Genomic DNA, 25819 nt, shown 5'->3' on the forward strand with positions numbered 1-25819 from the left:
AAAGACATCAGGTCAACTCTTTAGGCAACTCAGGTGTTTATTGGGCAAGCAGAAAGAAGGAATGCACCACCTGAGTTTCAGGGCCCAGAATAGGGTAGGTGCTCGGGGAGGAGTGACCACACTTTGGGCTTTGGGTTCTTCATTATTTGTCTCACGGACACCTGAGGATTTGGGGCGCCTGTCTGGATGGGCTGCTGCTCAATGGGAAGAGAGGTGCCACTTTCCCTGTCCTCCTGCTGGGGTACTGCAGCCCTGAGCAGCACCTGGGTGGTTGGGTTCCACATGCTCACACCAGGAGCCAGCTTCATTGCGTCAGGCAGCAACATGGGCTTCCACATCACCTGGGACGTGGCCTCAAGGACTCGGGGTGCCGTATATGGCCCCCTGCGAGGATCCTGACCCTCCCGGTCGCTGGGATCCAGGCCCTGTGGATTTACGCGGCTGCGGCCAGCCCATATCTCACCCAGCAACTCAGCCTCCCCCTCCCAGCCACTGGGCCACTTGGCACCAGGCCACAGTTTGGGGCTGGGGCTCCGGGCCAGATCAGGGAAAGCCAGATGAGTGGCAAGAAAGCCAAGCCCAGGTTTGGGAAAGGGCAACTTTGACCCAAAGCCTGGTGACGGTAGGCCTAGGCTTAAAGTTGGGGATTGGAGGCCGGGGCCCAGGCCCAAGGCAGGGAAATGAACGCTAGGCGGGAGAGAGAAGAAAACTGTCGGGGAGACATGGGCACCAGGCCTGGGCGCTAGGGATCTGGCGGGAGCCTCAGGAGTCTTGGTCTTCCTGACCCTCTGGCGCCCACGGTAGGCTTCCAGGGGGTGTGCCTCGGCGTCCGGAACCAGAACCTCGGCCAGAGGGCGCACCCAGTGGCGTGGCAGGCGCCTGGGGTCCAGACGTGCCCCAGTCTTGCGACCCATCCTATAGCGAGGCCGGCTCCGCAGCGGGTCCTCCAACCTAGGCTGCTGTGGCTCTAATGAGGCCGAGGGGACGATCGTGGTGGGGCCGCCCGCAGAGAGGCCGATCCCCAACATGCGGGAGTCGATGAGGGGCACATCCTCCTCGATGAGAGGAACGTCCTCCTCCTTGAGCTTCAGCCAGTCCCCAGATACGTGCGGCTGGGACGTGCAACAATAGAGGTCCTCCAGCGAGAGCTGGGAGCCCCCGGGCTGTGCTTCCTGGGTCAAGGCCTGGGTGCTGGCTACCTGGGACAGCTCCATAGAAGGCCGGGGACAGCCATTGGGAGCCATCTCCACTGACGGTTGGCGGCTCGAATTCAAGGGCCCCACTGTGGCCTGGTGGTCTCTGGCCTGGACGTCCAAGTCCTCTAAAGGACCCTGGGACCCCATGTCCTGAAACAGCTCTGGGGTAGGTGGCGGGCCCTGAGTGACTGGCAGCTCTGGAGAATGTTCCCAAGATTCCATCTGCTCCTGAGAGCCTCTCCCCATCCACCGTATTCCTAGAGACATCTGATCCTCGCTCCCTTGGTCCTAGGGAAATGCATTGGGAGTAGGGGGTAGAGGGTGTGTAGTGAGACCTTGGAAAGAGGAGACAGGAACTAAGGGTAGAGGAGTCCAGAGAGGCTCGGTGGGGCTTAGGGTAGGGGTGTGAGGATCAGAGGGAGCTGGGGGTTGGACTTACCTCATCTTGGAAGGTCTCCTCTGGGCCCATGGAGGCGGGGGCACGCAGCACAGGCACTGATCCCTGAGCCCAGGCATCTGTCGTGCATGCCAACGGTTCCTCATCCTCGCCCCACGTGGGGTCCTCAGCCACTGCTGATTCTCCCTCATCCCTGGCCAGGAAGCGCCACTCGGTGATCTGCAGCATGGCCTCCCGGGCCTGGCTAATGGTGAATGGAATGCACTGTGGAGATGAGAAAGGATCTCAGCCCAGAGTGGGCTGGACAGATGGGTGGGTGTAGGTGGAGAGGGGTCTGGAGAACCTGGATCCAGGCCCACCTGCTGGGTCAAGTAGACTTTGAAGGCAGAGTCCATGACTCGCGCCAGCAGATCAGCCAAGATGTCCCCCACAATATCCTCTCCCTCCTCTAGAGCCATGAGTGCCATCCATTCAGCCTCCGTGAGCCGCCCAGGCACGATGTCCACCTGTGGCGCCTGCACCGTAGGGGGCCGCGTCTTTTCTGCCTTGGATCGGGTCACCCCACGGTCCCGGATCTGTCTCTCCTGCCTCTGTGAGGAAAGAACAGGGCAATCAGGGCAGGAAACAGATAAGTGGAATGGAGAAGTAGCTATAGACTGGGAGGAAGCTTTCTCAAGCCGTCCAGTAGGAAGGAAAAGCCTTTTGAAAGGAGTAATTTACTAACAGCCTACTATATGTCAAATTTATTTTAGACATTTGACCTTGCTAATTTACTTTTTTAAGATTTATCTATTTAGGGGTGCCTGTGTGGCTCAGTCATTGGGTGTCTGCCTTGGATCATGCCTTTGGCTTGGATCATGATCCTGGGTTCCTGGGATTGGGCCCTGTGTCGGGTTCTCTGCTTGGTGGGAAGCCTGCTTCTCCCTCTCCCACTCCCCCTGCTTATGTTTCCTTTTCACTGTGTCTCTCTCTGTCAAATAAATAAATAAAATCATTAACAAGTTTATTTATTTATTGGGGGGGAGGGGCAGAAGGAGAAAATCCCTGCTTCGTGGGAGGAGACTCCCTGCTGAGTGGGGAGTTGGACATGGGGCTTGATCTCTGGACCCTGAGATTATGACCTCAGCTCAAATCAAGAGTAAGAGGCTTAACTGACTGATCTAGCCAGGCACCCCTGGCCTAACTAATTCAATTTTCATTTTTTAAATTTTTTTAAAAATGTTATTTATTTATTTGAGTGAGAGAGCACCGGGTGGGGGGGGGCAGTAGAGGGAGAGGCAGGCTCCCCGCCAAGCAGGGAGCTGGATGCGGGCTTGATCCCAGGACCCTGGGATCATGACTTGAGCCAAAGGCAGATGCTTAACCATCTGAGCCACCCAGGAACCCTTCTAATTTAATTTTCATGACGGCCCACTAAACCCATTTTACAAAGAAACTGGAAGGGCACAAGTTAACCAGCGCTTGCTTGAGATTACAGAGTACACCCTGGCTATGTAGAGCTCTAACACCACAGTCTCTGCTATTGGCACGGGTTCAAAAGGTTCAAAGTTCTTGAGAGTTCAGAAAAATTAAGGATAAGTCAATAAATGGTTAGTGTTTAAAGAACACTAGTCTCCTTCTCTCCCCCAAATCAACTTAGATGCTCATTTTACAACACTCCTCTAAATAATGGATTAAAGGATACACATACACACACACACAAATGAAACAAAAATATAAGCAAAAAATAAAATGTAAGAAAAAATAGATTAAATTGTCATATAATCTCTGGGTGAGAAAAAACTGCCAAAGCATTAAAATTATGTAAGAAATAATAAAGAGGGTGCCGGGTGGTTCAGTGGGTTAGGCCTCTGCCTTCAGCTCAGGTCATGATCCCAGGGTCCTGGGACTGAGCCTCACATCAGGCTCTCTGCTCAGCAGGAAGCCTGCTTCCCTCTCTCTCTCTGCCTGCCTCTCTGCCTCCTTGTGATCTCTCTCTGTGTGTCAAATAAATAAAATCTTTTAAAAAAGAAATAATAAAGAAATAGCTAGAGAGGGGCTCCTCGGTGGCTCAGTGGGTTAAAGCCTCTGCCTTCGGCTCAGGTCGTAATGGCTCAGTGGGTTAAAGCCTCTGCCTTCCGCTCAGGTCGTAATCCCAGGGTCCTGGGATTGAGCCCCAAATCGGGCTCTCTGCCCCGGCAGGGAGCCTGCTTCCTCTTCTCTCTGCCTGCCTCTCCTGCCTACCTGTGATCTCTGTCAAATAAATAAATAAAATCTTAAAAAAAAAAAAGAAATAGCTAGAGAGTTATATACATATAGGCAAAATCCTGTACTTTTTAAAAATTTTTATTTTATTCACCTATTTGACAGAAAGAGACAGCAGGCAGATGCTTAATGACTGAGCCACCCAGGCATCCCTTCCTGTACTTATTTTTAAGACACTCCTAATTACAAGTTGACAGTAGTTACCATTTACTGGCACCTAAGCATATCAGTTACAAACACTGACTCAAGTCCTACATTTTTAGACTACATACTATTTTTATCCCCATTTTACAGAATTTGTCCAGATCACACAGCAAGGAAGTAGTGAAGTCATAATTCATATGTAGGTCTGTCTGACTCTAGAGCCTGACTTTATCCTGCTTTCCAAAATAAAAAAAAAATTGCAACAAATATGAAAAAGGATAAATATCCCCAAGTATATTAAAAACCCACATAAAAAATAAAATCATAAGATCCCAAGGATAATAAGCAAAGGACAAAACATTACACAAAAATGGAACTGTAAATGACTAATAAACATTTGAAAAGATGTCCAACCTTCAAAAATATCAATTCCAATTTTATGAACACATCCAAAGGCATATCCTGAAATGAAAATAAAATTATATCCTCCAATAGACCCTCCAATAGACCCTCTGCTGTCATTTATAATAGCAGAATATTGAAAATATCTATCTAACAAAAAGAGAATATATGGCTAATTGTGTGCCCTCTATACTAAGGAATATTATGCAATGATTAAAGATAATTTTAGGAAGAATTTGCTATATAGGTAATGATAAATGAAAGAAACAGTATACAAAATTACATACCAAGTGTCATCTCTGATGTATAAAGCAGTATATGTTAAAGAAAAGGGAAACATCAAAAGTGTCACAGTGGATATGTTTCTTTCTTGTGCTCTATCTTGTAAGTTCTCTACAATGAGTCTGTGTCCTTTGTAATTAAAAAAAAAATCATATAAAAAGAAAAAGACTAGTTCCATAAATTCATTTTAGGGACATAGGAAACTTATAGGAAGATTCTTGGGAGCCTCCTCCTTTCCTACATGTCTCCCTTCACTTGGTTCCTTCCAAAATATACCTCTAAAGGTAATCTTCCCAATCTTGACCTCCTCACCCCAACCTTATTGCCTCCTATGAGGCGTCCCCTCAAATTCATTCTCTGCCATATCTGGTGTTTCCTAAACATTACACTGAACTCAAAGTCCTTAAGCCTCATTTCCTTTCTCTGCTAATGAAAACAGCCCTGGTGGCAAGCCCAGGGAATAGCCCACAGACCAGTCCAGGCAGGTAGGGCTGGGAGAGGCAAGCCAGTTCCTTAGACTTACCCTCCCAGCCTCTCATCTGCCACTCCTGACGGTGACTGTACCTAGATGTGGCCTCTAGAGGCCAGAGATATTATTGCACAAAGTCTCCTCAAATCTGTTTTATTTAAAAATTTCTTGGTTTGGGGGGTACCTGGGTGGCTCAGTAGGTTAAGCCTCCACTCTTGATTTTGGCTCTGGTCATGATCTCACAGTGGTGAGATCAAGCCCCTGCATGGAGCTCCCAGTCAGCGGGGCGTCCGCTTGAGATTTTCTCTCTACCTCTCCTTCTGCCCCTCCACAACTCCCTGTCTCTCGTGGGCTCTCTCGCTCTCAAATGAAAATAAATCTTTTTTTTTTTTTTTTAAGTCTTGGCTTTTAAACAACTTGACTTTCAAATGCAGCCTCAGAGCTGTTGTTTAACCCATTCCTTCCTCCTAAAATCCTTGAAAGGGAGTTTATTTAGAAATACCTCTCCCCAGTGCCCGACCAATTCTGGCTTATCCATTTGAATGGGTGCCTCAGTGTAAGAGACTTATTACATGTCTTAGCTGCTTCCAAAGTCAGTTCCTGTTCTTGGGCACTGAACCATACATTTGACTTTTCCCCTCAGGTTCCGAGTGTGACAAAGCGTGTTTGTGTGCGTGGTGCAGGTACAGATTTTCTGCCCCAAACCGACGTGGCTTCCTTGGTCGCCATGTACGCCCGCATGGTGGGCTGGCGGCGGCTGGCGTGGGGCGGACCCACGGTTCCCCACGCCGACCTTAAATGCCAGTCCGGACTCTGGCCCACCCCCAGCTGAGCTGAAGCTCACCGAGCCTTCGTGAGCCATTGCCGCGGCTGTCGCTCCAGCCCCGCTGCTTCGGCTTCCCTTCCTTGACGCTGCCACCTCCGTCTAACTGTCTCCCAAGCAACCGCGCCCTGCACCTAGCGCCAGACCTAGAGGAAAGAGGCTCGCCCCGCCCACGGTTGCCCTGGCAACCGCGCCGCGCTCCGCACGTTTGGGTTGCTCGGCTCCGCCCAATGGCCGTGCGCGCTTGCGTCGTCTCTATGGTGGCGGCGGGTTCGGAGGGACCGATCGATTCCCCGAGTCAGGCAAGCGACCCTGGGACTGTGGGTGTGACTTCTGGCCCGGGCTGGGGGGTTCGGGGAGCCAGCTGAGAGAAGAAGGGCCTGGGGGCTACCCTGCCTCATCTGCCTTCGGTCGGGCGCTTGCGGCCACCAGGTCCTGTGCCATCACCGTTCCTCCTCTGGGATTCCCCCATCGCTCCATTGACTCAGCTCTGGGGCTCCCCTTTCCTGCTCCACAAGACCTCCCTACGCCGGACTCCCCTGTTGCAGTCCTCGGGTTCCCCATCACATTCTGACCTCAGTGGTCTCCTTCAGTGCCTCACGACAGCACCCTCCATTCCTCCCGCAGGAATCACCACTGTCGTGTTTCCTGCGCGCCTGTGATTCGGGCCTGTCTCCGCTAGGATGTTCCGCCGGGAGCGCCCGATTCCCCTTCGAGGTTCGGCTGCACCCCTGTGCAATAACCTCAGTGTGCTGCAGGTGCCCTCCCGCAACCTCACACATTTTGGGGTAGTCCATGGACCCAGCGCCCAGCTTCTCAGCGCTGCTCCTGAGGGTGTGCCCTTGGCTCAGCGCCAGCTCCACGCTAAGGAGGGAGCCGGAGTGAGCCCTCCACTTATCACCCAGGTGAGGCATTGAATTGAGAGTGGTGTTGCTGAACCCAGTCCTCATCTCTGTCCTTTCTTTCCAAGCCTCAGGAATAGGCCTTCCCTAACCCTTTGATTTTCCACTCTTTGGAGACCTCCTGTCCTCCAGTCTCACCACTTCTTCCTACTCTGGGCCATTTTCCTATAGGTCCATTGGTGTGTCCTCCCCTTCCGAGTGTTGCTGGTACTCACCTCACATAGAGGAATACAGGTAAGAAGAGCTTCCTATCCTCCCCCACTACAGTCTTTTCAACTCTTCCCCCAGACCCATAAATACTTCCCCACTTTCCTCTAAACACTTACAAACCTTTTACATGTTTAGCTCATTCATATTTCTCATCTTCATTCCTTTCATCTTTTCCAGTTCCCAAGTGCTATCTCCTATACCTGCCCCTTTACTAGGTGCATGACCTCAGGCAATTTAATTAACTTCTCAGAGCCTCAGTGTCCTGAGATGGAAATAAAAGTAGTGCCTGCTTCCCACAGTTGTTTCAAGGGTTTATATACCTGCTTCTCACACATGGTTTGTCAGCTCAGGGGAGTGAGACTGTAAGACTAACCTGTATGTGAACTACTCAGCATAGCTCTGCAAAAGTCAGCTGGATGTGCCCCCATCCTTGCTCTTGTTTTCCAGATGTATGAGTCAGATGGCTCTGTCATGGTCTATTGGCACGCGCTGGACTCTGGAGATGCATCTCCAGGTACCTGCAGGACTGAGTGGGGTGGGGGTAGGGAGTGTTTGGTGGGGCCGGCAGAGGTGCTATTTCTAATAGTTTTCCCCTTTCATACTCAGTACAGGCTGTGTTTGCCCGAGGAATTGCTTCCAGTGGCCGCTTCATCTGTGTGGGTGAGGGGGCCAAAGTCAGGGCATTGGGGGATGCTACGGCATAAGGGTGTGGGCTTTGGCCGGGATGATGCTGAAGGTTTGAGGGAATTTTTGAAGGTTAGAGGGAAGTGTGGGAGTGAAGGGGGCTCTTATAGAGACTGTGGAAAACCATGGCAGGCTTCAGAGGGGCAGGATAGGATAGAGTAATGGTAGTCAACGGAGGAGCGGAGCTATTGGAGCAGTGAGTGGTGGGTTTGCTACAGAGGTTTCTGGGCTGGAGGGAGTGCTATGTGTGGTGGTTGAAGACTCGGGGGGATCAGGAAGCCATCAGTGGGGCACTGGTTCTGCAGGAACGTGGTCGGGCCGGGTATTGGTGTTTGATATCCCAGCCAAGGGTCCCAACATTGTACTAAGTGAAGAGCTGGCTGGGCACCAGACATCAGTCACAGACATTGCGACGGAGCCTGCCCAGGGACAGGTGAGTAGATTCCCCCTACTTATTCCAGTGAGCCTGGGAGCCTTCCCACTTCGGCAGGCGGCAGACCTGGGTTTAAGAATCGACTCCACTGCTAAGCAGCTGGATCACTTTGGGCAAATTGCTGCTTTCCCAGGCTTCAGCAACCTCAAGTCCAGTGATAAAATCTGATTTTCCATTTATGTGGCATTTAATAGCTCACGAACACTTTTCAGTACTGGTGTGAACTGAGGAGTTGGGACAGATAGTATCTAAGATACTTTCCAACTCTGACGTGTGCAGCTTCCTTTTCTGGACTTGCCAAGTCCTGCCCAATTCCAGTGCTCCTCTCTCCAGGAAGCCATCCCCCTATTCCTGCTCCCACTGATCTCCCTTGGCTGAGCCCTGAATTGGTACTAGCCTCAAAGACAACTCTTGTCTCCCTAATTGGATTACAGACCTCTTGAGAACAGGGTATGTATGTTCTCATCATATCCCCATTGCACCCGATCCAGGGCTGGGCCCAGGGTCTATGTTGGTTGCCTGGGGTTGGGGACTTCCCAGGGCCCTGGACTCTATTCATGACTGTGACTGGCTTACTGCAGGACTTCCAGATCACAACACTGTGGCCTCAGCTTCCTCATCCATCCAGTGAGGGCAGTTATATACCCCACTCCTCACTCGTGATTTGTCAGGTCTGGGGAGTGAGATTCTAAGGAATGCAAGGGAGGCACTTTATGCATCCCGAGGGAACCCCGCATCCAGCCGATAAGGGCTCCCCATATTGCCCTTTCCCTGGAGAGGCAAAGATGCAGATGCTGCCTCCCTTCCCCTCCTGCCCTGTATATAGGACCCAGCAGGAGAGGAAGGGAAGGACTGATCCTGCTTTTCTTCTCAGGACTGCGTGGCTGACGTGGTGACGGCAGATAACTCAGGCTTGCTGTGTGTCTGGCGGTCAGGGCCCAAATTCAAATTAGTGACCCAAATTCCAGGATTTGGGTAGGTGAGGCGGAAGGGGGTGGATGCCTTCCTGAGGGATCAGAGGAAATTAAAGTGGTTTATCACCCTTGCAGGGTCCCATGCCCTTCTGTGCAGCTGTGGCACGGGACAGTAGCAGCAGGCTATGGGGATGGACAAGTGCGTCTATATGAGGCCAGTACAGGAACTCTGCATGTCCAGATCAGCGCCCACGCCCGGGCCATCTGTGCCCTGGACCTGGCTCCCGAGGTGGGCAAGGTCAGTCTCCTCCTCCATCCCTACGTACCTATGCTCCTGGTGCTGGGACATTGAGAGGAACTCCACAGGCTTGTCTGCTTCTCAGTGGAGCCCTCTCCCTGGGTGCCTGGGCCAGGCATTCCAGCCTATACTCGTCCCCTCAGCACCTGCTAATGCCCCCTCATCCTCCCACCTTTGGTTTTATAGCTTCTCTCTGCAGCCGAGGACACCTTTGTACACATCTGGAAGCTGAGCAGAAGCCCAGAGAGTGGCCACACTGAGGTATGTGTTGTGGGAGGAGTGGAAAGGGGGGGGAAAGGGGGGGTCCACACATGAGGCAGCAGGCCCTGAGCAGCCCTCTTCTCCCCCAGGTGGAACACTGTCATGGTGAGTGTGTGCCTGACACCCAGGTGTGCGGTGCCCGATTCTGTGACCCCTCAGGCAGCTCCTTTGCTGTGACTGGCTATGACCTTGCTGAGATCCTGAGATTCAGCAGCGTGTGAGAGAAGAGCAGCCCTCCTTTCTCCTTGTGGTATTTATAAAGTAACCCTCCACCCAGCCCTTGTCTGATTACTCAGTATCACAGACCGGTCATCTAAGCTCCAGGGATGAGGGGAGGGGGCAGTTCCAGAACAAGCGGAGAGGCAACCTATCCTCAAGAACCAGGTGAGGGCTGCCGTTAAATAACTTTAATGGTTGATATGAGAGTCACAGGGAGGTGCGCTCCCTCCCAAGGCTCTTCAGTGCCATCCTTAAAGCTGGTTAGTGCAGGGAGGTAGGGCAGGATTGGTTCCAGTTTTCTCCCAGGAAGGGTTTGGGGGGTCCAAGGCAGTCCCAGGAAGGAGCCCCTCAACACCTTGGCAAGCACAGCTGAGGAGGAGCTTCTGCTCCCGCCCCCCAGCCTACCCCCAGTCCAGCAGAGGAAGGGGAGGCCAAACTGGCCAACCTGCTGCCGACAGCGCCGCACCCGGAGCCCAGCTGCTTGTAGGTTGTCTCTTCCTCTGGCCAGATCCTGCGGCCAGCACCTTTCTCTCTCAGACTGGTGACTGGAGCCAAGTGCGGGGTGGGCCTTTGCTGAAGAGGCCTCTGGATCTTGGGGATCGCTGCTGGGGGAGAGGGGCAACGGAGCGGGAAGCCCCAGGGGAGTGGTCTGGGGGGATGGCATCCAGGGAGAATGTTCGGGGTCGCCCCCAGGGCATGGGGTGGGTCCGAGCTGGGGCTGGGGCCACTAAGGCAGGTGAGCAGGGGTTAGGCAGGGCAGGCTGTTCTGTAAACATTGCTAGCCAGGGTGGGGGTGTCTCCAGCCTTGTGCCCTCCCGCTGGGCCAGGATGTCTGTCACCGCTGCGATGTCATCCAGCGGCTCAATAGCTGTGACACCAGGAAGGGGTTGAGGGAAGGGGGCCAGTCAGAACTTAGGCCCCAGGCCTACCCAGCCCTGACCATCACCTGTCACTGTAATAGGAGGAAAGCAAAGCCCGGATCTCAGCTGAGATTGTGTTATCCTGCAGGAGAAGCCCCTCACCTGGGCCCCCTGGAGCCATGGGCTCTGATAAGACTATGGGATACAGGGTGCAGGGGGGATGGAGATGAGAGGGTGGGCAGAAGTGGGTGAAAAAAAAATCAAGAAAAGAGGAGGAAAATGAAAGCAGTGCCAAGCAAGTGAAGGGTCACAGGAAGAGACAGGAATCCGCATGCAGAAAGGGAAACAGAGAAGAAGAAATTAGGAAAGAAATCCATAAAATGAATCCGGCTCTTTGGGGGTTGGTTTGTAACTTTGGTGGAGATGGCTCTAAGAAGAGCTGGAGAAGAGAAACATACAACAGGACCGAGAGGGCCTTGGGTCCCCAGAGCTCTGCCTCAGCCTGTTGCTTTCTCTGTTCCCATTATCTGGGCTGCCTTGAAGCCCCCAACCCCACCTGCCGTCAGGTTCCCAGAGTGTACTTTCACTCACCCATCTCATGGTACAAGGACCCCTGCTTGGCCAGTACTTGGGGTGGTTTCCGGGGAGCAGGGGTTTCAATCTTCATGATTTCATCACAGCACTGCTTCCACTGGCCTGAAGGGAGAGCAATGACTAGGGTGGGAGGAGGAAGACTGAGAGGGCCAGGCCGTCCCCTCCCCCGCTACATTCCCTTCCACACTTTCTGGACATAGAGCCCTTTGATAAACCCCAGCCCACCCAAAGGTTCAAACCAGCCCCCTCCTCTTACTCATGTCAAAGAAAAGCTGCCACAAAGCCTCCATCCAGCTATGCAGGGCTCCTCGGCTCTCTGTCTGAAGGGTGTGTGTCACCTCATCCTCCCCATACCGGTTACTGATGCTCAGGGTCAAGGGCCGGCCTGCAGCCTGGTCCAGCTCCCCTGCCCGGACTCGAGTCTCCTGCAGGAGAAGGAAGGGGTCTTCTTCACCTTGGTCACAGAAGTCAGTGGTCACAGATACCAGGCAGGCTTGCTCATCCCTGCCTTAGAAGGAAGAGCTGGTTGGGTCTCTCATCTGCCTCCTATTGAGCAGAGCAGGAAGGAACAGCAGGAAAGGACTGGGGATGAGATAGAGAGTCCTCAGTCAGGAAAGAGGAGCAGACAGAGACGGGATTGAGGGAGGCACAGAGGCGAGCAGGAATGCTGAGGCCTAATATTCCTCAGTACTTTAATAAAAGTCGTCAGGAAAGCTAGTAAAAGGACTTGGAAATTAAGAGGGGTCATTGGACTTGGGTTGAGAGTCAAAGCCAGGAAAGGGGGAAGAAAATGCAGAATGGAATTTGAGAAAAAAGGCAGAAAGAGAATGAAAATCCTAAACTGGCCGTGGGACCCTCTGGGACTTGACGGGCTAATGCTAGTGAGAAGAGCCTTTTCCAGTGACCCCGGTGAGAACACTCCTGGCCCTGAAGCTGGGTGTGGCACTGTTAGGAACAGCAGGCCTGACTTCATCTCTCTGCACCCACCCTCCTGGGACCTGAAGGAGACACTCCTGGGCCCTGGCACCTGGTAGCTTTACCACCAAGGGACCCATCACCTTGTTGATGGCAATAGTAAACAACGGCTCTTCCCCAGTGTCTGCGTCTTCGGGTTGCCGGTAACAGAAGAGGCTTGTGCCTTTCAGGACTCCATGCACTCGCGCCCAGTCCTGCAGCTCCCCAGCTTGCTGCACAAATGACTCAAGGTTTCCTGGGGGAATCACACCCCCAACACCCTTCTTCCCATTCCCCCACGGAGTCTGTTCCTTTCTGCCCACCCTCGTGTCTGATCCTCCTGTCTTCTTGCTATAACCCTCCTTCCTCCACCCAGATCTTGACTTTCCAGTAGTCCTTCGGTGCCTAGATGATCCAGCTGTCCTTTGCCTTCTCCAGGTTCCCTTCTCCGCCTCAGGGCCCCTCACCTGCACCCTGAGGGTACCACTGGCGGTAGGCTGAGTCATGCAGAGAGGCTGAGCCACCAGGCGGCAACACACGCTACCATAGAGGGGAAGCCAGGCGGGGTTCTCCTCTGGGGGATAGGAAGTTTAGGGTAAGGGTGGTGAACGAAAGGGACCATCCCACAGCCCCTCTTCTCACTGTCCAGCATCCCCTCCCTCCACAACAGACTCACCATGGCTAGCGAGGGTGAGGTCGTGTGTGCGGAACCCATCCTGCACTGCTGCCAAGGTGAGCGTGGTGTGAGCCAAGAGGTGATAACGAGGACCACTACACAACAGAGAAGTGGGCCTCAGCCTGGCACCAGGCCTCCTAGACTGCAGGAAAACTAGCTGGCCTCCCCCACAGGGGTAAGGATATTTCCCGAGCTCCTGCTAAGTGCCACGTCCTGTGCTTCCTGTGCTTTACGTATGTTATCCCACTGTATTCCCACGACAGCCTTGGGAGGTTGGTGGCATTGTTTCGCGAATAGATGAGAGAGCCTGAGGCTTAGAGAAGTTAAGAAATTTGCCCATAATTCACAGCTGGTAGGTGGTAGAGCTGGAATTTGACTTCCTGTCTGTCTCCAAAGGTAGCAAAGTCACTGCCCTAGAGCTTCTCCAACTGCTGCTCAGAGACCCAGTGTCTCTGGGTGCTTCCAGGCACCAGCAGGCAACCCCACGGGACCCAGGCTACTTCGTGCCAACCAGGGCACTCTGTCCTATCCACATAATATGCATTTACTGCTGCAAAAAATTCAAGCCCCCCAAACAGCTCTACCCACATTCCTACTGGTCCTCTTGGTTGACTTGGGCCTGGCTCCAGGGCACAGGCTAGGGTATCTCCCAGCCAAGTGGCTGCCACTCATTCATGTAGGCCTGCATGCTGTGGCAGTGGCACAGAATAGGTTTGCATGCTCGACACAGCTCAGAGGCCACCGGAGGCCAGGATATATGCAGCTGAGGGCAGTGGGGGCATGTAGGGCCTTACCCCACAGCTGGGGTGGGGAGCAGAATGGGACCGCTCCCCGAACCCGACGCACTCTCCAGTGACGCCCGGACACGCCTCCCAGAGGAGCGGCCTAGGGAGCTGCTGAGTTTGGTGGCAAGCCTCTTGGGGGCTCCAGCCAGGGCCCCCTCCTCTTCCAAGCAGGCTCCGTACAGCTCCAGTCGTAGTTCAAAATCTGGCCCTGCCTCGGTGCTATAGGAGGGTGGGCGGAAGAGAGAAGGCTGGTCCTGGGGAAGTTCAGGGAGGCAGGAGGGGGGGGGGTGGAGGATGACGTGGTTCGAGTACAGGACAGCTGTCCAGGTGAGGCCCATCTTCCTTCCTCCCCTGCAACTCCATCCAAGGACTGGAGGAGACTGGAGAAATGAGGGAGCCCCCAGGGACAAGGCACTCACAAGAGCACGTTGTTCTGAAAGGAGATGTCTGTGAGGGTCCTGTCCACCAGGATCATCTCTGTGTCCTGAATGTGTTCCCCTAGCTGCAGCAGCAGGAACACAGCCCAGCGGTGCAGGTCTGGGGACAGAGGCCCAAACTAGTAAGCACGGTGCCCCCACGAGAGCCTCCAACCTCAGGTCACTCCCTCAGTTTGTCCCAGCATGTGTGGAACTCACCGCCTTTGTTCTTGAAATATTCTGTGTCCTTCCACATGAGTGGAATCCGGAGGTCTGAGGAGCAGAGGAGCAGGAAGGGATGTTGAGACAGGGCAGGAGATCATGTGGTTGGGCAAGGAACGCCAGCAGCTAGGGGGCCGGGGTGGGGTGGGCAGTGATGGGGAAGAGCTGTGTTTCTTACCAGAGATGCAGACGCGGCCTCGGCAAGGGGAGCGCTCAGCAGGTGGCCCACTATCTGAAGGCCTGTGGGCAAATCACAGCATCCTGGGCTGGCCTCTAGACATTACTTTCCCCTCAACCCCGTTGTGGTTCTCAAGGGCTCTAAGATGCCTCCAGCCCAGGGCCTAGCCTCCAGGTCCCCAGCCAGACTGACAGGGCACTGAGGGACTGTTTGAGCTGTCACTTGAACCCAGGGGTTCACCAGGCCTGGAGATACCAGAGGCACATTAGCTCATAGGCAGTACAAGCTCCAGGCTCCTCCCCCTCCAAGCACCCTCTCTGACCATCTCCCCCAGACCCCTGCCAGGCACAAGTAAGGCTTGAGGGAACAGGTGCCTGCAGAGAGACTCCTTTTCAAGGGCTCATCTCCACTAAACCCCAGACCTGAAGGAATTTGCAGGCTTTCTTTTTAACAATCGGGGAGGCTGTGCTTTACCATCTTATCACTTCTTCGATATAGGACAGTACTGGGGTGGTTGGAAAATCAAGAACACAAGTGAAGAACATCTGTGTTCCATTTGCCACAAACCTCTCTCTTCCCTCCTCCTCAGCTTTGATTTCTCCTCTACCATCCCTAGGTAGGCTTAGCCTTCCCAGTACCCCAAGTTCCTCGGCCCCCAGTGCAGTGGCCCAGACACCTGGCCTTTCTCCCCCCACCCATCAGCAGCACTCTCTGAGTTTGTGTCTCTCCTCAGGTGGAAAGCCAGTTCAGCCACCCAATTCAGAAGGTCACTAATGTCATTAGCGATTTAGTAAGGCCTTAAGCTAAACGGTGTGCCACTGAGTGAGGGCAAAGTATTTAGTTGTCAGCGATCTGGGGTGTACTTCACCCCACACTGCCTAGGCTGGGTGGGACTTGGGCAGGGCAGAGCCTGTTGAGGGCTGCCTCTCAGGAGACCTCAAATTCACATTAGGAACTGCCCCCCGACCCCATCTGCTTGCCCGTTAGCTTTGTGGAGAAGCCACAGAGCTGGTTATCTGCCTTCCCCTGGGGGCTTCATGGATGGGCTCTGGAGGGCTCCTGGTGACCCCTTCTTGTGGCAGCCTTCACAGCAGAGCTGGGATGGGTGTCACGCCAGTGAGCAGCTGGCACTTTCTCCACACTCAGCCTTGTGGGGTCAAGCAGCCTTATTTTGCCAGCAGCCAGTTTTCCAAATCATCAGTTTACCCAAGTGGCCAGTTCTCAGAATGATAAACTTGCCAGGTATTTTCTCCAACATTTAGTTGTAGCCGAGCATCACCTCAGCCATCCGGCTGCAGCTTTGTCAGACCGCCAGCGCGAACTGTCAGTGCAGCTGGCGTTTCACATCTGGAAGCTGACCCCTTTTAAAATACATCTAATTTATGTGAACGGGGAAGCGTTCCCTTAAACACTGTTTTATTATTCCCTTTTTCAAGCAGTGCTTGTGCTGGTGAACCTCAGGTACACTCTTGTCAATCTGTGGTCAGCTGGCCACCCAGTGAACTGACTTCGGGGAAGTTAGCTTTCCAGAAGCCACCCAGCCCGCCCCCTCAGACCACCAGCAGCATTTAGGCAAGAAGCGCATTTACATTCTCAGCTCTCAGCCCGCCAGCCTTTCACCAGATACACTGCTTTCCTGAGCCCAGCCTGAGCTACTCAACAGTGCACCTTTGGGCAGCACATTATGGTGAGAAAACACCAAGGGGTCTCCCAGGCTCTGACAAGGCTTCGTGGGGACGTCATCCTCAGGGTGACCCACAGCCCAAACACACACACCCTGGGCCACTACCCTGTGCTCACCGCCGGCCAGTCTTCCTCAGCACCTGCGCCTCCTTCCGCCGCTGCAGCTCGCCCATGTAGCTCAGGATGCGGCTGTTGCACACCAGCAGGCTCTTGGTGGCCTCTAGAGCCTGTTCTCTTTGGGAGCAGGCTGCCAGCAGCTTGCAGGCCCCTTCTCTCATCCGGATCTCATGGTCCAGCTTTCTCTGCAACTCTGTGTCCTAGACAGAGTGGGGGAAAGGATGAGACAGAAATGTCAGTTGGGGACAGGCTGAAGCATGCTCCAGACCCAAAGCAGGATGTGCACCAGAAGAAACTAAGAAACATGTTTCAGGCAACTCAGCCTCACCTGACCAATAATAACCAGAGAAGCTTTGTAAAAATACAGATGTCCTTATGCATTTGATGGTAGGAGCATAAATTCCACTGGCTTGTTTTGAGCACAATTTGGAAAAATCTATGAAAACTAGAAATTCACATATCCTCTGATCCAGCTATTCAATATCTAGTAGGAGTTTATCTACAAATAGTTTAACTACAAATATAGTTACACATGTAAGCAAAGCCACACTCATTGCAACACTGTTTTAAAACACCAAGATTAAAAGTCCTTCACTCATGGGCACCTGACTGGCTCAGTCCCTGAAGCTTCTGCCTTCAGTTCAGATCATGATCCCAGAGTCCTAGGATCGAGCCCCACTTCGGGCTCCTTGCTCAGCAGGAAGCCTGCTTCTCCCTCTCCCACTGCCCCTGCTTGTGTTCCCTATCTCGATGTGTTTCTCTCTCAGAAATAAATCTCAAAAAAAAAAAAAAAAAAAAAAAAAAAGTCCTTCACTCAGACATTGGTTAAATAAGTCACAGCATTCCTGTGGAATATGGAATACTACAGACATCAAAGATTTAGGTAGACATATATATGCAGATATAAAAGATATAAAATACTCTTCAAAATGTATGAAGTGAGGGGGTGCAGGGGGGCTCAGTCGGTGAAAAGCATCTGACTCTTGATTCTGGCTCAGGTCATGATCTCATGTTCTGAGATTGAACCCTGGGTCAGGCTCTGTGCTCAGCAAGGAGTCTGCTTTGGGATTCTCCCCATCATTCCTCCTGCTTATGCTTGCACAGTTGCACAGGTTCTCTTTCTCTCTCACCCGGCTCCATAAATAAATAAATAAATAAATAAATAAATAAATAAATAAATAAATAAATAAATAAATAAATAAATAAATAAATAAATAAATAAATAAATAAATAAATAAATAAATAAATAAATAAATAAATAAATAAATAAATAAATAAATAAATAAATAAATAAATAAATAAATAAATAAATAAATAAATAAATAAATAAATAAATAAATAAATAAATAAATAAATAAATAAGTAAGTAAGTAAGTAAGTAAGTAAGTAAGTAAGTAAGTAAGTAAGTAAGTAAGTAAGTAAGTAAGTTATACAAGTGGTAGCATGCTGTGATACTCTCTTCTCACTTCATATATATATATATATATGCATAAAACAGACACTGTAGGCCTGGGTGCCAGGAATGGAAAACAGATTTATACTACTTTAAAATATATATTTCTTTACTTCTGTGCTACTGGAAATTGTGTTACCTTTTTTTTTTTCCCCCAGAGATGGAGAGAGAATCTCAGCAGGCTCACACCCAGTCGGGAGCCGGATGTGGGGCTTGATCTCATTACCCTGAGATCATGACCTGAGCCAGAATCAAGAGCGGGACAGTTAACCAATTCAGCCCTTCAGGCACCCCTTGTGTTACCTTTAAAAAAAAATTAAATCCTTTCAGTTAAACATAGGCATGCACACGCGCGCGCGCGCGCGCACACACACACACACACACACACACACACATACTACCAGGCTCTACTTCAGACTTGCAGAATAAGAATCTCTAAGAATTTAGTGGGTGTGTTTTTTTGGAAATTCCCCAAATGGTTCTGAGGTGTAGCCAGGGCCAAGAACCATCAACTAAAGAAAATGGACAAGATAGTAAAGACCCTCCTGGGTTACCCTGAAGACTCAAGTGATGGGGAACATCTAGTTGGCAAGGGATCTGTGCAGGAGCATACCCCCTACAGCGTTCACCCATACTTCACAGAACCCTGTACACGCTCCAGATGAGGGGCTCTGCCACCTGCTGTCCCTCTCAGCTTGGGAAGTTGAGGAGAGAGGCAAGGACTGGGGATGGGGAGGCAGGTGGGGCAGGAGATCAGGAGTGAGGGGCAAAACAGGTGTTATTCACAGCTGTGAATAAGGATGGGGGGTAGTGTTTAGGCACTGAGACAGGCACCAGGGTTCTAAGGAACATTTACTCAGAAAGAGCCCTGGAGGTTTTGGCAGAGAGCGAAGGGCGAGAGCACCAGTTTGACATAAAACAAATCTGGGTCTGAGTCAGTCCTGCCAGTCTTGAGAAGCTGAGAAGAAACTTACTTAAAATTTACTCCACCTCCCTAAGACTTGGTTTCTCCATCTATAAAATGGGTTGGAAGTAGTCGCACATGCTAGAACTGTGAGGATTCAGTAAGCCAGGAATGTAAAGCATTTAGCACAGTGCCCAGCGCATAGTGTGGATGAATGGTGAGGATGGTTTCTTTAAATGCTACTTTGGCAGAAGTAGCATTCACCCAACAAACCCTGGAGCATCCCTATGCTGTCCGAGGGCCCACATTTAAAGTCCAGATGGGCAGTGAGAGATGCAGACACTAATGGCTGCCTCGTAAGTGCCATGTCATGGCATAAACACACTCATGGGAGACAGCCCTGTTTGCTTCTGGCTGAGGTGATGGGGAAGGCTTCAGATAGGAAGAGGGGGGTGAATGAAAGTGATCACCCAAAACCTGTCTTCACCCTCACATCAGCTCTCACACTGTGCACTTGATTCTGTCCCCTGTGTCTCCAGCATTCAAGTCTCCAAGATCTGAACACCCTAGATTACTGCTTTCAAAAGCCTTGTCCAGCCTCTCTGCACACTCCTCCTTCACAATTTATTTCCTGGGCCACCACTGGACTGGGCCTGACTTTCATCACCCCCTCTTCCTGACCCTTCAGAAGTAGGCCAACCAGGTCCCAATGCCCCCTCCACCAGGAAGCCCTCCCAGACTACACAGCTCCTGCCGCCCCACTCCCCCCGCCCCTCTGTCTGTCTGCACCAGGGCCCCACCTCTGCTAAGCTTTCCTGCTTGCCAACCCCCATCCCATTCTACTTCCAGCTTCACCCACAAACACCAGGAAACGATGAGAGAAGGGGGGAGGGAGGGGACAGAGAAGCGTGCTCAAGCCCTCTCCCGGCTAGTCTCTTTACCCGGGCCCCAGCACTCACGGATCCTTCCCTAGCCCTGTCCATTGCGCTCGAGGCACCAATGCTGGCAGTGCGCTGGGTCTGGGGAGTTGCAAGTTGCAAGTGCCCCCGCCCGCCTGCCGTGGCGCTCAGGGCGCTGGTGACATCAGCTCCCAACTGCCGCGAGAGCAGGTCGAGGGGCTCCCGGGCGCAGGCGGTTCCTCCCTGCGCCTGGCGGGGCTAGGCTCCGGGCAGCAGAACCCTGAGACGCAGTCGTGTGCAACATTGCTCCCGGAGCTCCCCCCGTCGCCCTGGATAGGGCTTTGGCCTTGGTGCCGCTAGAGCTGCAGGAGGCCCAGAGGCTCCTCCTGCTTTGTGGTTTGCCCTCCAAGGTGACCCCTTGCCCAGGAGCACAGGAGAGGGAGGGGAGTGTGTAAATTGGAAAAACTGGAGCAGTGGAAAAGTCTCTGGGCTCAGCCTGGATGAGCCCAACACCTCTGCTACCACCTCCCACCCCACTCTGGCCCCAGACCCACTCTCCCACAGCTTCAGGGAGGATAGGGTCCCAGAAATTCTGGCTCCCACCCTTTGGGCAGAGCATCTCTGGAATCCTGGCACTGTTTCTAGATCCCTATGCTTTGTCCCCATCTTGCCAGTCCAGGGATAGCTTCTTGTCCCCCCTCCCCACTCACACACCCCTTTCTCCAGATGTAGGCAGTGTTTTCACTACTCTCCTGGGAAAGAGCCCAGAGTTGGATGTCAGCAGGACTTGGGTCAAGGCCCAAGGGGCTGAAGGAGGATGAGTCATGGGCAGAAGCCCAGCACACATTAGGCCCTCATGGATGTCTTTTCCTGCCACCCCCCCTCCTGTTCTTTTCAGTCCCTGACTTACTGCTCTGCTTCTCATCACCTCTGTTCCCTTCAGAATCTCCACTGGGGCTAAATCCAAATCCTGGCTTGGGAATTTGACTAGCTGTGAGAACTTAGCCTCTGGAGACTATAAACTGGAGAGTGCCCCACCTCCTTCATAGTACTGTTTGAGAATTAAGTGAGAAAGTCTAATCACTACTTTGGACCAGCACATATTTAAGAACGACCTTTCTCTCACTCCCATCTTCACTTTACTTGCAGTTTAAGTCGCTTCCTCCAGAAAGTTCTTGGATTTATTCTGCCACGGCTATCTACCTCTCTGGCCAATCTCTGAAGTATCAGTGGATCTCTCTTTCTTGAGTGGGGACTGGGCAGAGGGGGGACTGCTGAGTTTGATGGAGAAGGAACACAGCATCCTCAGCCTGTACCCTAGCGGAGGTAGGAGAGGTGGCCAAAATGAAATCTAAGCCCCATCCTCTGTTCCAGAACTCGGACAGGCCTCCCATGAAGAAAAATTACATGGGGAAGGGGAGTGGTGTGCACAGGGGAGTAGAGAAGATGCTGAATTTAAACATTTTAATACCTAGACCAGCTCTATTCAATTACATCTCCGGCAGCGATGGAAATGTTCCACAGCCATCTTGAAATGGCTAGAGCAACCAAGAAATTGTTTATTTCACTTTAATTAACTAAATTATACATTCAAGTAGCCACATGTAACTAGTAATGCAGACAGCGCAGAGGAATAGGTTTCACCCCATGTGCTACTACAGGACAATAGGTAGTAGCAGAGTCCCAGTGGGCTCACTGAGCACCTTTCTGCATATTAGAAAAAAGGTAACTCTCTCTAGGCAAACAAGTTAGATAAAGGTGTCCCCTCCTGATATAGCCCTAAACCAGGCTGGGACTCCTGCCTCTGGCTGGTGCCCTTGTAAGGGAAACAACCTGCACACTTTGTGCCAGGGACATGCTGAGAAAAATCGCGAGTCCACGTCTGGGCTTGCTGGTCAAGAGTGCCGTGACTGACCAGCAGTGTCTGCTATGGTGCAGGGCGTGGGCACCAGGGCAGAGGGGTGCACTGGCAATAAATTTCCACTCCTGATCTAGACTCTTTACAGTCCCTCCTCTGACCTTCCTCAGCAGCAAACTCCTGCCTTGTCCAGGCAGTCACTTCCACAGCCTCCTTTACCTCCCCTATCTCAGTAAATGGCCACACCACCCAGCTTGGGCACACCTGAGAATCATTCCAGAGCTCCTTCTTTGCCATGAGGCAAATCCATGTTCAGTTCTTAAGGCCCATCCACCAACAAGCCCCATCAGATCCACCACCGTCATCGAAATCCACCCCCTTCTCTGTCTCTATCATGAGCACTTCCAACCACAGCACCAGGTTCACTCCCCTAAAGCCATAACAACTTCCTATCTGGTGGTCTTCTGCTACCTCTCTTGTCAACTCTCCTCTCTCCCTCCCTCCATGCCTGCCTAGCCTATTCGCCACAGAAGCCCTTATTTTAAAACATTAGATGAGGGGCGCCTGGGTGGCTCAGTGGGTTAAAGCCTCTGCCTTCAGCTCAGGTCATGATCTCAGGATCCTGGGATGGACATCAGGCTCTCTGCTCAGCCGGGAGCCTGCTTCCCTTCCTCTCTCTCTGCCTGTCTCTCTGCCTACTTGTGATCTCTATCAAATAAATCAATAAAAATCTTTAAAAACAAAACAAAACAAAACAAAACATTAGATGAGTTGTTCCCCTGCTTAAAACCCTTGGGTGGACCAACATCGCACCTAGAGTAAAAGGCCTTGTGTAAGGCCTTAATCTGGTGTCTGTCCATGATCTCAGCCTCAACTCCTGTGTTCCAGCCACACTGGAACTGGAGCACAACCTCATCTAAGAGCCTCTGCCCTTGCTATGCCCTCCAGCTGGAAAGCTCTTCCTCTAGTCTCCACGTATCTTCATATCTTTCTGGTCTCAGCTCATGATCTCATCACAGAGGCCTGCTCTGACCTCCACGCTGAATGCTGCCTTCCCCACCTGATGGGTGTTACACCCCTGTTTTTATCATCATGTCACTGGGGGGATGATTTCTGTGTTTACACGTTTATTGTATTCTCCCAGTTGAATGGTTCACTGAGGTATCCCATGGTCAACAAGGAGCTCGGCATATAGGCGGTGTTCAATAAAAGTGTTTAAGAATAAATAAATGAATAAACAGCTCCCTGCCACCTCTAAGGCCATCAGATCCTTATATCCTGTCAGAGTCGCCTTCCCTTCTCCAGCAAGGCCACATCCTTCCTGCAAACCTCTCTTACCCTGAAGTCTTCTCTTCTTCCCACACCTAAAAGGACCCCTGGGGCCCAAAACACAATCCACCCCCACCCCCAGAGCTTTCAGAAATAGGTGTGAAGGCCCTTTTGCCAACATAATGCTGGTTGGCACTTAACAAGCAAGGCACACAGAACCACCTGTCCCTCTCCCCACTTGGAGCAGTGCCCCCCTCCCTCCTCAGCCCCTGCAGGGACCCGCAGGGCACAAACCCATGCTGGGTTGCACGCAGAGGAGTCCTGGGGGCGGGGGCGTTACCTCCAAGCTGAGCGCCATCTGCCGAATGTAGAGCATATTCAGGTCCTCCAGGATGTGCAATCTGTCCTGCATCTCTGTGCCCCCAGTGTCCCTTCCCCTGTGGACCCCTCCAGAGGGGGGGTGCTGGGCAGTTTCCACGCTGCTCCACAATTCCTCCTCCCGCTGCTCCCCTGGTCTTGAAAGAGTGGGCGGAGGGCAGAGGCTGCCCCTGTCCCTCTGCGCTCCTTTCACACCCCTCGGGCTGCTGGGACAAACCTTCCTTGCCTACCACTGTTCCAGGGCCCTGGTGGGAGCCAGGCATGGGAGGGGAGGAAAGCGAGGTGAGAATGAGCAGGGTCCCAGGAAGGGAGACCAGCTGCAGAGGGGTCTCTAGGCACAGAGTGTCCAGTCTTGCTTTGGTGGCAGCTGTTCTCCCAGCTGTGGAAGAAAAAGGCCCTTTCATTCCGACTCTGGCCCCTCCCCAGCCCCCGCCCACATCCCTGGCCGGGTGGACAGAGAATCTGTGTGCCGGGAGGGCGTGAGGGGCAGGCACAGCTGGAAGGGGGCAGGGCGGGGCCGCCTCAGGCAGGTTTTATGGACTTGTGGGGTTTGGCAGGAGGTCGCAGCTTTCAGAGTGGGGTTCTCACTCTCAGAAAGAAGAGGATGGAGCTGAGGACTTGTGGGGAGAGTGATCCCAGGGAGCGGGACAAAGGGGTAAATGCGGCCCAACCCCCAGAGCCACCTCTTCCAACTTGGGGCCTTGATCCAGCCCGCCCCACCCTGGGCTCACAATTACCTCGCTTTTCCAGCAGAAGGGAGGTGTGGGAGGGAGAAAGGCTGGGGTGTGCCTGTCTGCTGCTGCCCCCGCTCCCCTCTGCGGGCCCCTTCCCTTCCAGACAGGAAACCAGCCCCGATTCCCAGCCAGCTGCAGCTCTGCCACCTCCCCACCCCCCCAACCCGGGCCCACGGAGTCCCCTCGGCGGCCGGCGGGCCCTGCGACTCCGCCCCGGCTCCTCGGCACTGGCCCCGTAGGCCCGATTTGTCCCGGGGGCGGCCCCAGCCCACAGGCCCCTCCTCCTGGTCCCTGGGCCTCGCCTCTCCCTCCCCCACGCTGGCCCAGCACCCGGTTGCTGGTAAGAGTCCCGACTGAGCCCCTCTCCCCAGGTCCTCAAGCTTCTGAGTCAGAAAAGGCCTGGGACACGGGACATGGATGTGAAAGGGCCTTTGTTCTGGGCAGGCTAGGGGGGAAAGGGCAGAAGCCAGGCCTGGAATCCTGGCCCGGGGGAGAGGGGGCGGGAGGGAGGCCCCCTCACTTAACCCTTTCCAGGCCCAGCAGGGTAGGAGAGCTGACCTCAGGGACAGCCTCTCTGCTGTCGCTACTGGCCCTCTTAGTCCCAGACCTTTCAGCAACTCCCGAGTCTCTACCAGGAGTAACAGGTAGGGCTCGGACCCGGTGGAGGGGTAGAGCGGTGGGCCAGGGGAGGACCTGTCAGACTGGAGGCGGGACTACAAAGTTTTGGTGTGGTAAATAACCCAAATCGTTAAAAGGGATACCCCCCTACACACACACACACACACACACATTCACTCTCTCTCTCTCTCCGCCGCCCCCCCGCAGCCCTTCAGGGGCACAGAGAAGCAGCTGGGGAGGGCTTCAACGAAGTGGTCAGACGTGGCCTAGGAGCCCAGTTGATGATGAAGGCTATCCCAGGCGGCTGAGACAGGTTGTGAGATGGGGCTGGAGGCCGGGGAAGAAGCGGGCGCCGCCGCAGCGGAGTCCGAGGGGTCTAGGGCCCGCCTACCTGCCCACCGCCCTTTGCCGGGGCGGGGTGGGGCGGGGAGATGCCCGGGAGAGGCCGGGTCCAGGCATATTTTGGGAATCGAGTCTGCGGACCCTTACACTGAAGCCAACCCGGAGTTTTTCCAGACAGAGGCAAGTCATCCCAACTGGTCAGAGCGTCTAAGCTTTCTGAGAGGGGTCCGATGAGCTTTCAGACGGTCCGCGCCTCTCTTGGGAAGTCAACAACAACGGGTTTGTACCTGCACCGCAGCATCTCCGCCCCTCGGCGCGGGCTGGGGCGAGGAGCCCGGGCAAGCAGGGCCACGGGACCCGGGGAAGGGGAAGGGTAAGGAAGGCAGGGACGTGGGTCTCACCTCGGGCGGGTCGCTGAAGAGGCTAAGTCGGAAGCGGCCGCGTTTGAACTCCATCTCCAGGGCGGAGCCCCTGGCCACGGTGACCCGGCTCCGGTGGTTTCGCGAGAACATGCTGATTGCCTCACGCCTTTACCTACAGTGTGCGTTCCCAGAGCCGCCTGGCTGCGCCTGGTCTCGTCCGCCGCTGTCTCTCGACGCCCGCTGGCCCGTGCGGCCGGGAAGCTCTCGCGGCCCGGTTCCCAAACTCCGCCCCCGGAGACGACACCTGGGCCGGGCAGGGCGCGGCACCCTCCTCCACCCCCGCCAGAGGCCCGGCCGGCCCGGCCAGTCCTGGGGCGTCAAGCAGGCCTGGCCCGACAACCCGACAGCCAGGCACCCTACACCTCTCGAGCACTGCGGGGGCGCACCATCCGGTTGCGCCTCAGGCTCCAGCGCCTCACCTGGGCAAGGGGCGGGCCCAGGGAAGCCCCGCCCAGCAGCCGCCCCCACCTGGCAAGCCGCACTCCCTGCGCGCGGAAAATCCCTTGGCCGCAGGAATAGCCGCGTGGCACACTGCGGTTCTGGGAGGACGCTGAGACCGCGCCCAGTTGCGCCCCTAAG

At 53.6% G+C, this 25819-nt stretch overlaps 3 protein-coding genes across 11 annotated transcripts in view; 1 reads left to right on the plus strand and 2 right to left on the minus strand.

The window, feature by feature from the left end:
• Window positions 1-9935, plus strand: part of WDR54 (WD repeat domain 54) — a 29465-nt gene extending 19530 nt beyond the window's left edge. The window contains exons 1-10 of one of the 2 annotated variants that reach the window (XM_044261449.1): window positions 6180-6259; window positions 6585-6862; window positions 7031-7093; window positions 7517-7583; window positions 7676-7729; window positions 8059-8186; window positions 9061-9161; window positions 9236-9398; window positions 9585-9659; window positions 9749-9935. In XM_044261449.1, coding sequence (XP_044117384.1) covers window positions 6641-6862; window positions 7031-7093; window positions 7517-7583; window positions 7676-7729; window positions 8059-8186; window positions 9061-9161; window positions 9236-9398; window positions 9585-9659; window positions 9749-9880 — 1005 coding nt within the window. In that variant the 5' untranslated portion in view covers window positions 6180-6259; window positions 6585-6640 and the 3' untranslated portion in view covers window positions 9881-9935. Of the gene's footprint in view, window positions 1-6179; window positions 6260-6584; window positions 6863-7030; window positions 7094-7516; window positions 7584-7675; window positions 7730-8058; window positions 8187-9060; window positions 9162-9235; window positions 9399-9584; window positions 9660-9748 lie in introns of those variants that run through there. The other variant, XM_044261448.1, reaches the window with a different exon arrangement.
• Window positions 15-6092, minus strand: C8H2orf81 (chromosome 8 C2orf81 homolog). Its single transcript, XM_044261447.1, has 4 exons — window positions 5979-6092; window positions 1953-2183; window positions 1636-1857; window positions 15-1484 (listed from the first exon to the last, which is right to left on the minus strand). Exons 1-4 carry the CDS (start codon window positions 5994-5996, stop codon window positions 78-80), a joined length of 1878 nt encoding a protein of 625 aa, XP_044117382.1. The 5' UTR covers window positions 5997-6092; the 3' UTR covers window positions 15-77.
• A 116-nt stretch (window positions 9936-10051) lies between the features above and the next one.
• Window positions 10052-25432, minus strand: RTKN (rhotekin). Of its 8 annotated transcripts, XM_044261453.1 has the most exons (13): window positions 23862-23984; window positions 23087-23503; window positions 16364-16563; window positions 14564-14625; window positions 14383-14436; window positions 14167-14284; window positions 13757-13966; window positions 12963-13057; window positions 12754-12860; window positions 12391-12519; window positions 11589-11757; window positions 11330-11434; window positions 10329-10746 (listed from the first exon to the last, which is right to left on the minus strand). In XM_044261453.1, exons 2-13 carry the CDS (start codon window positions 23156-23158, stop codon window positions 10412-10414), a joined length of 1656 nt encoding a protein of 551 aa, XP_044117388.1. In that variant the 5' UTR covers window positions 23159-23503; window positions 23862-23984; the 3' UTR covers window positions 10329-10411. The 8 variants fall into 8 exon arrangements, with proteins under 8 accessions (XP_044117391.1, XP_044117392.1, XP_044117388.1 ...); XM_044261456.1 differs by lacking the exons at window positions 23087-23503; window positions 23862-23984 and adding an exon at window positions 25220-25427 and having other exon boundaries at window positions 10052-10483; XM_044261457.1 differs by lacking the exons at window positions 23087-23503; window positions 23862-23984 and adding an exon at window positions 25220-25426 and having other exon boundaries at window positions 10052-10480.
• Window positions 25433-25819: the final 387 nt, after the last annotated feature.

This window comes from Neovison vison, chromosome 8, assembly GCF_020171115.1.
Source record: "Neovison vison isolate M4711 chromosome 8, ASM_NN_V1, whole genome shotgun sequence".
Lineage (NCBI taxonomy): Eukaryota > Metazoa > Chordata > Mammalia > Carnivora > Mustelidae > Neogale > Neogale vison.

Coding starts and splice junctions, on each gene's coding strand:
- C8H2orf81 (XM_044261447.1), bottom strand. Junction 1,858..1,952: donor AAGTCTACTTGACCCAGCAG/GTGGGCCTGGAT, acceptor TCATCTCCACAG/TGCATTCCATTCACCATTAG. Junction 1,485..1,635: donor AGGAGACCTTCCAAGATGAG/GTAAGTCCAACC, acceptor GCATTTCCCTAG/GACCAAGGGAGCGAGGATCA.
- RTKN (XM_044261452.1), bottom strand. CDS start 25,330: ATGTTCTCGCGAAACCACCGGAGCCGGGTCACCGTGGCCAGGGGCTCC. Junction 13,967..14,166: donor TTTCAGAACAACGTGCTCTT/GTGAGTGCCTTG, acceptor ACCCTCCTATAG/CACCGAGGCAGGGCCAGATT. Junction 11,758..12,390: donor TTACTATTGCCATCAACAAG/GTGATGGGTCCC, acceptor CTTCTCCTGCAG/GAGACTCGAGTCCGGGCAGG.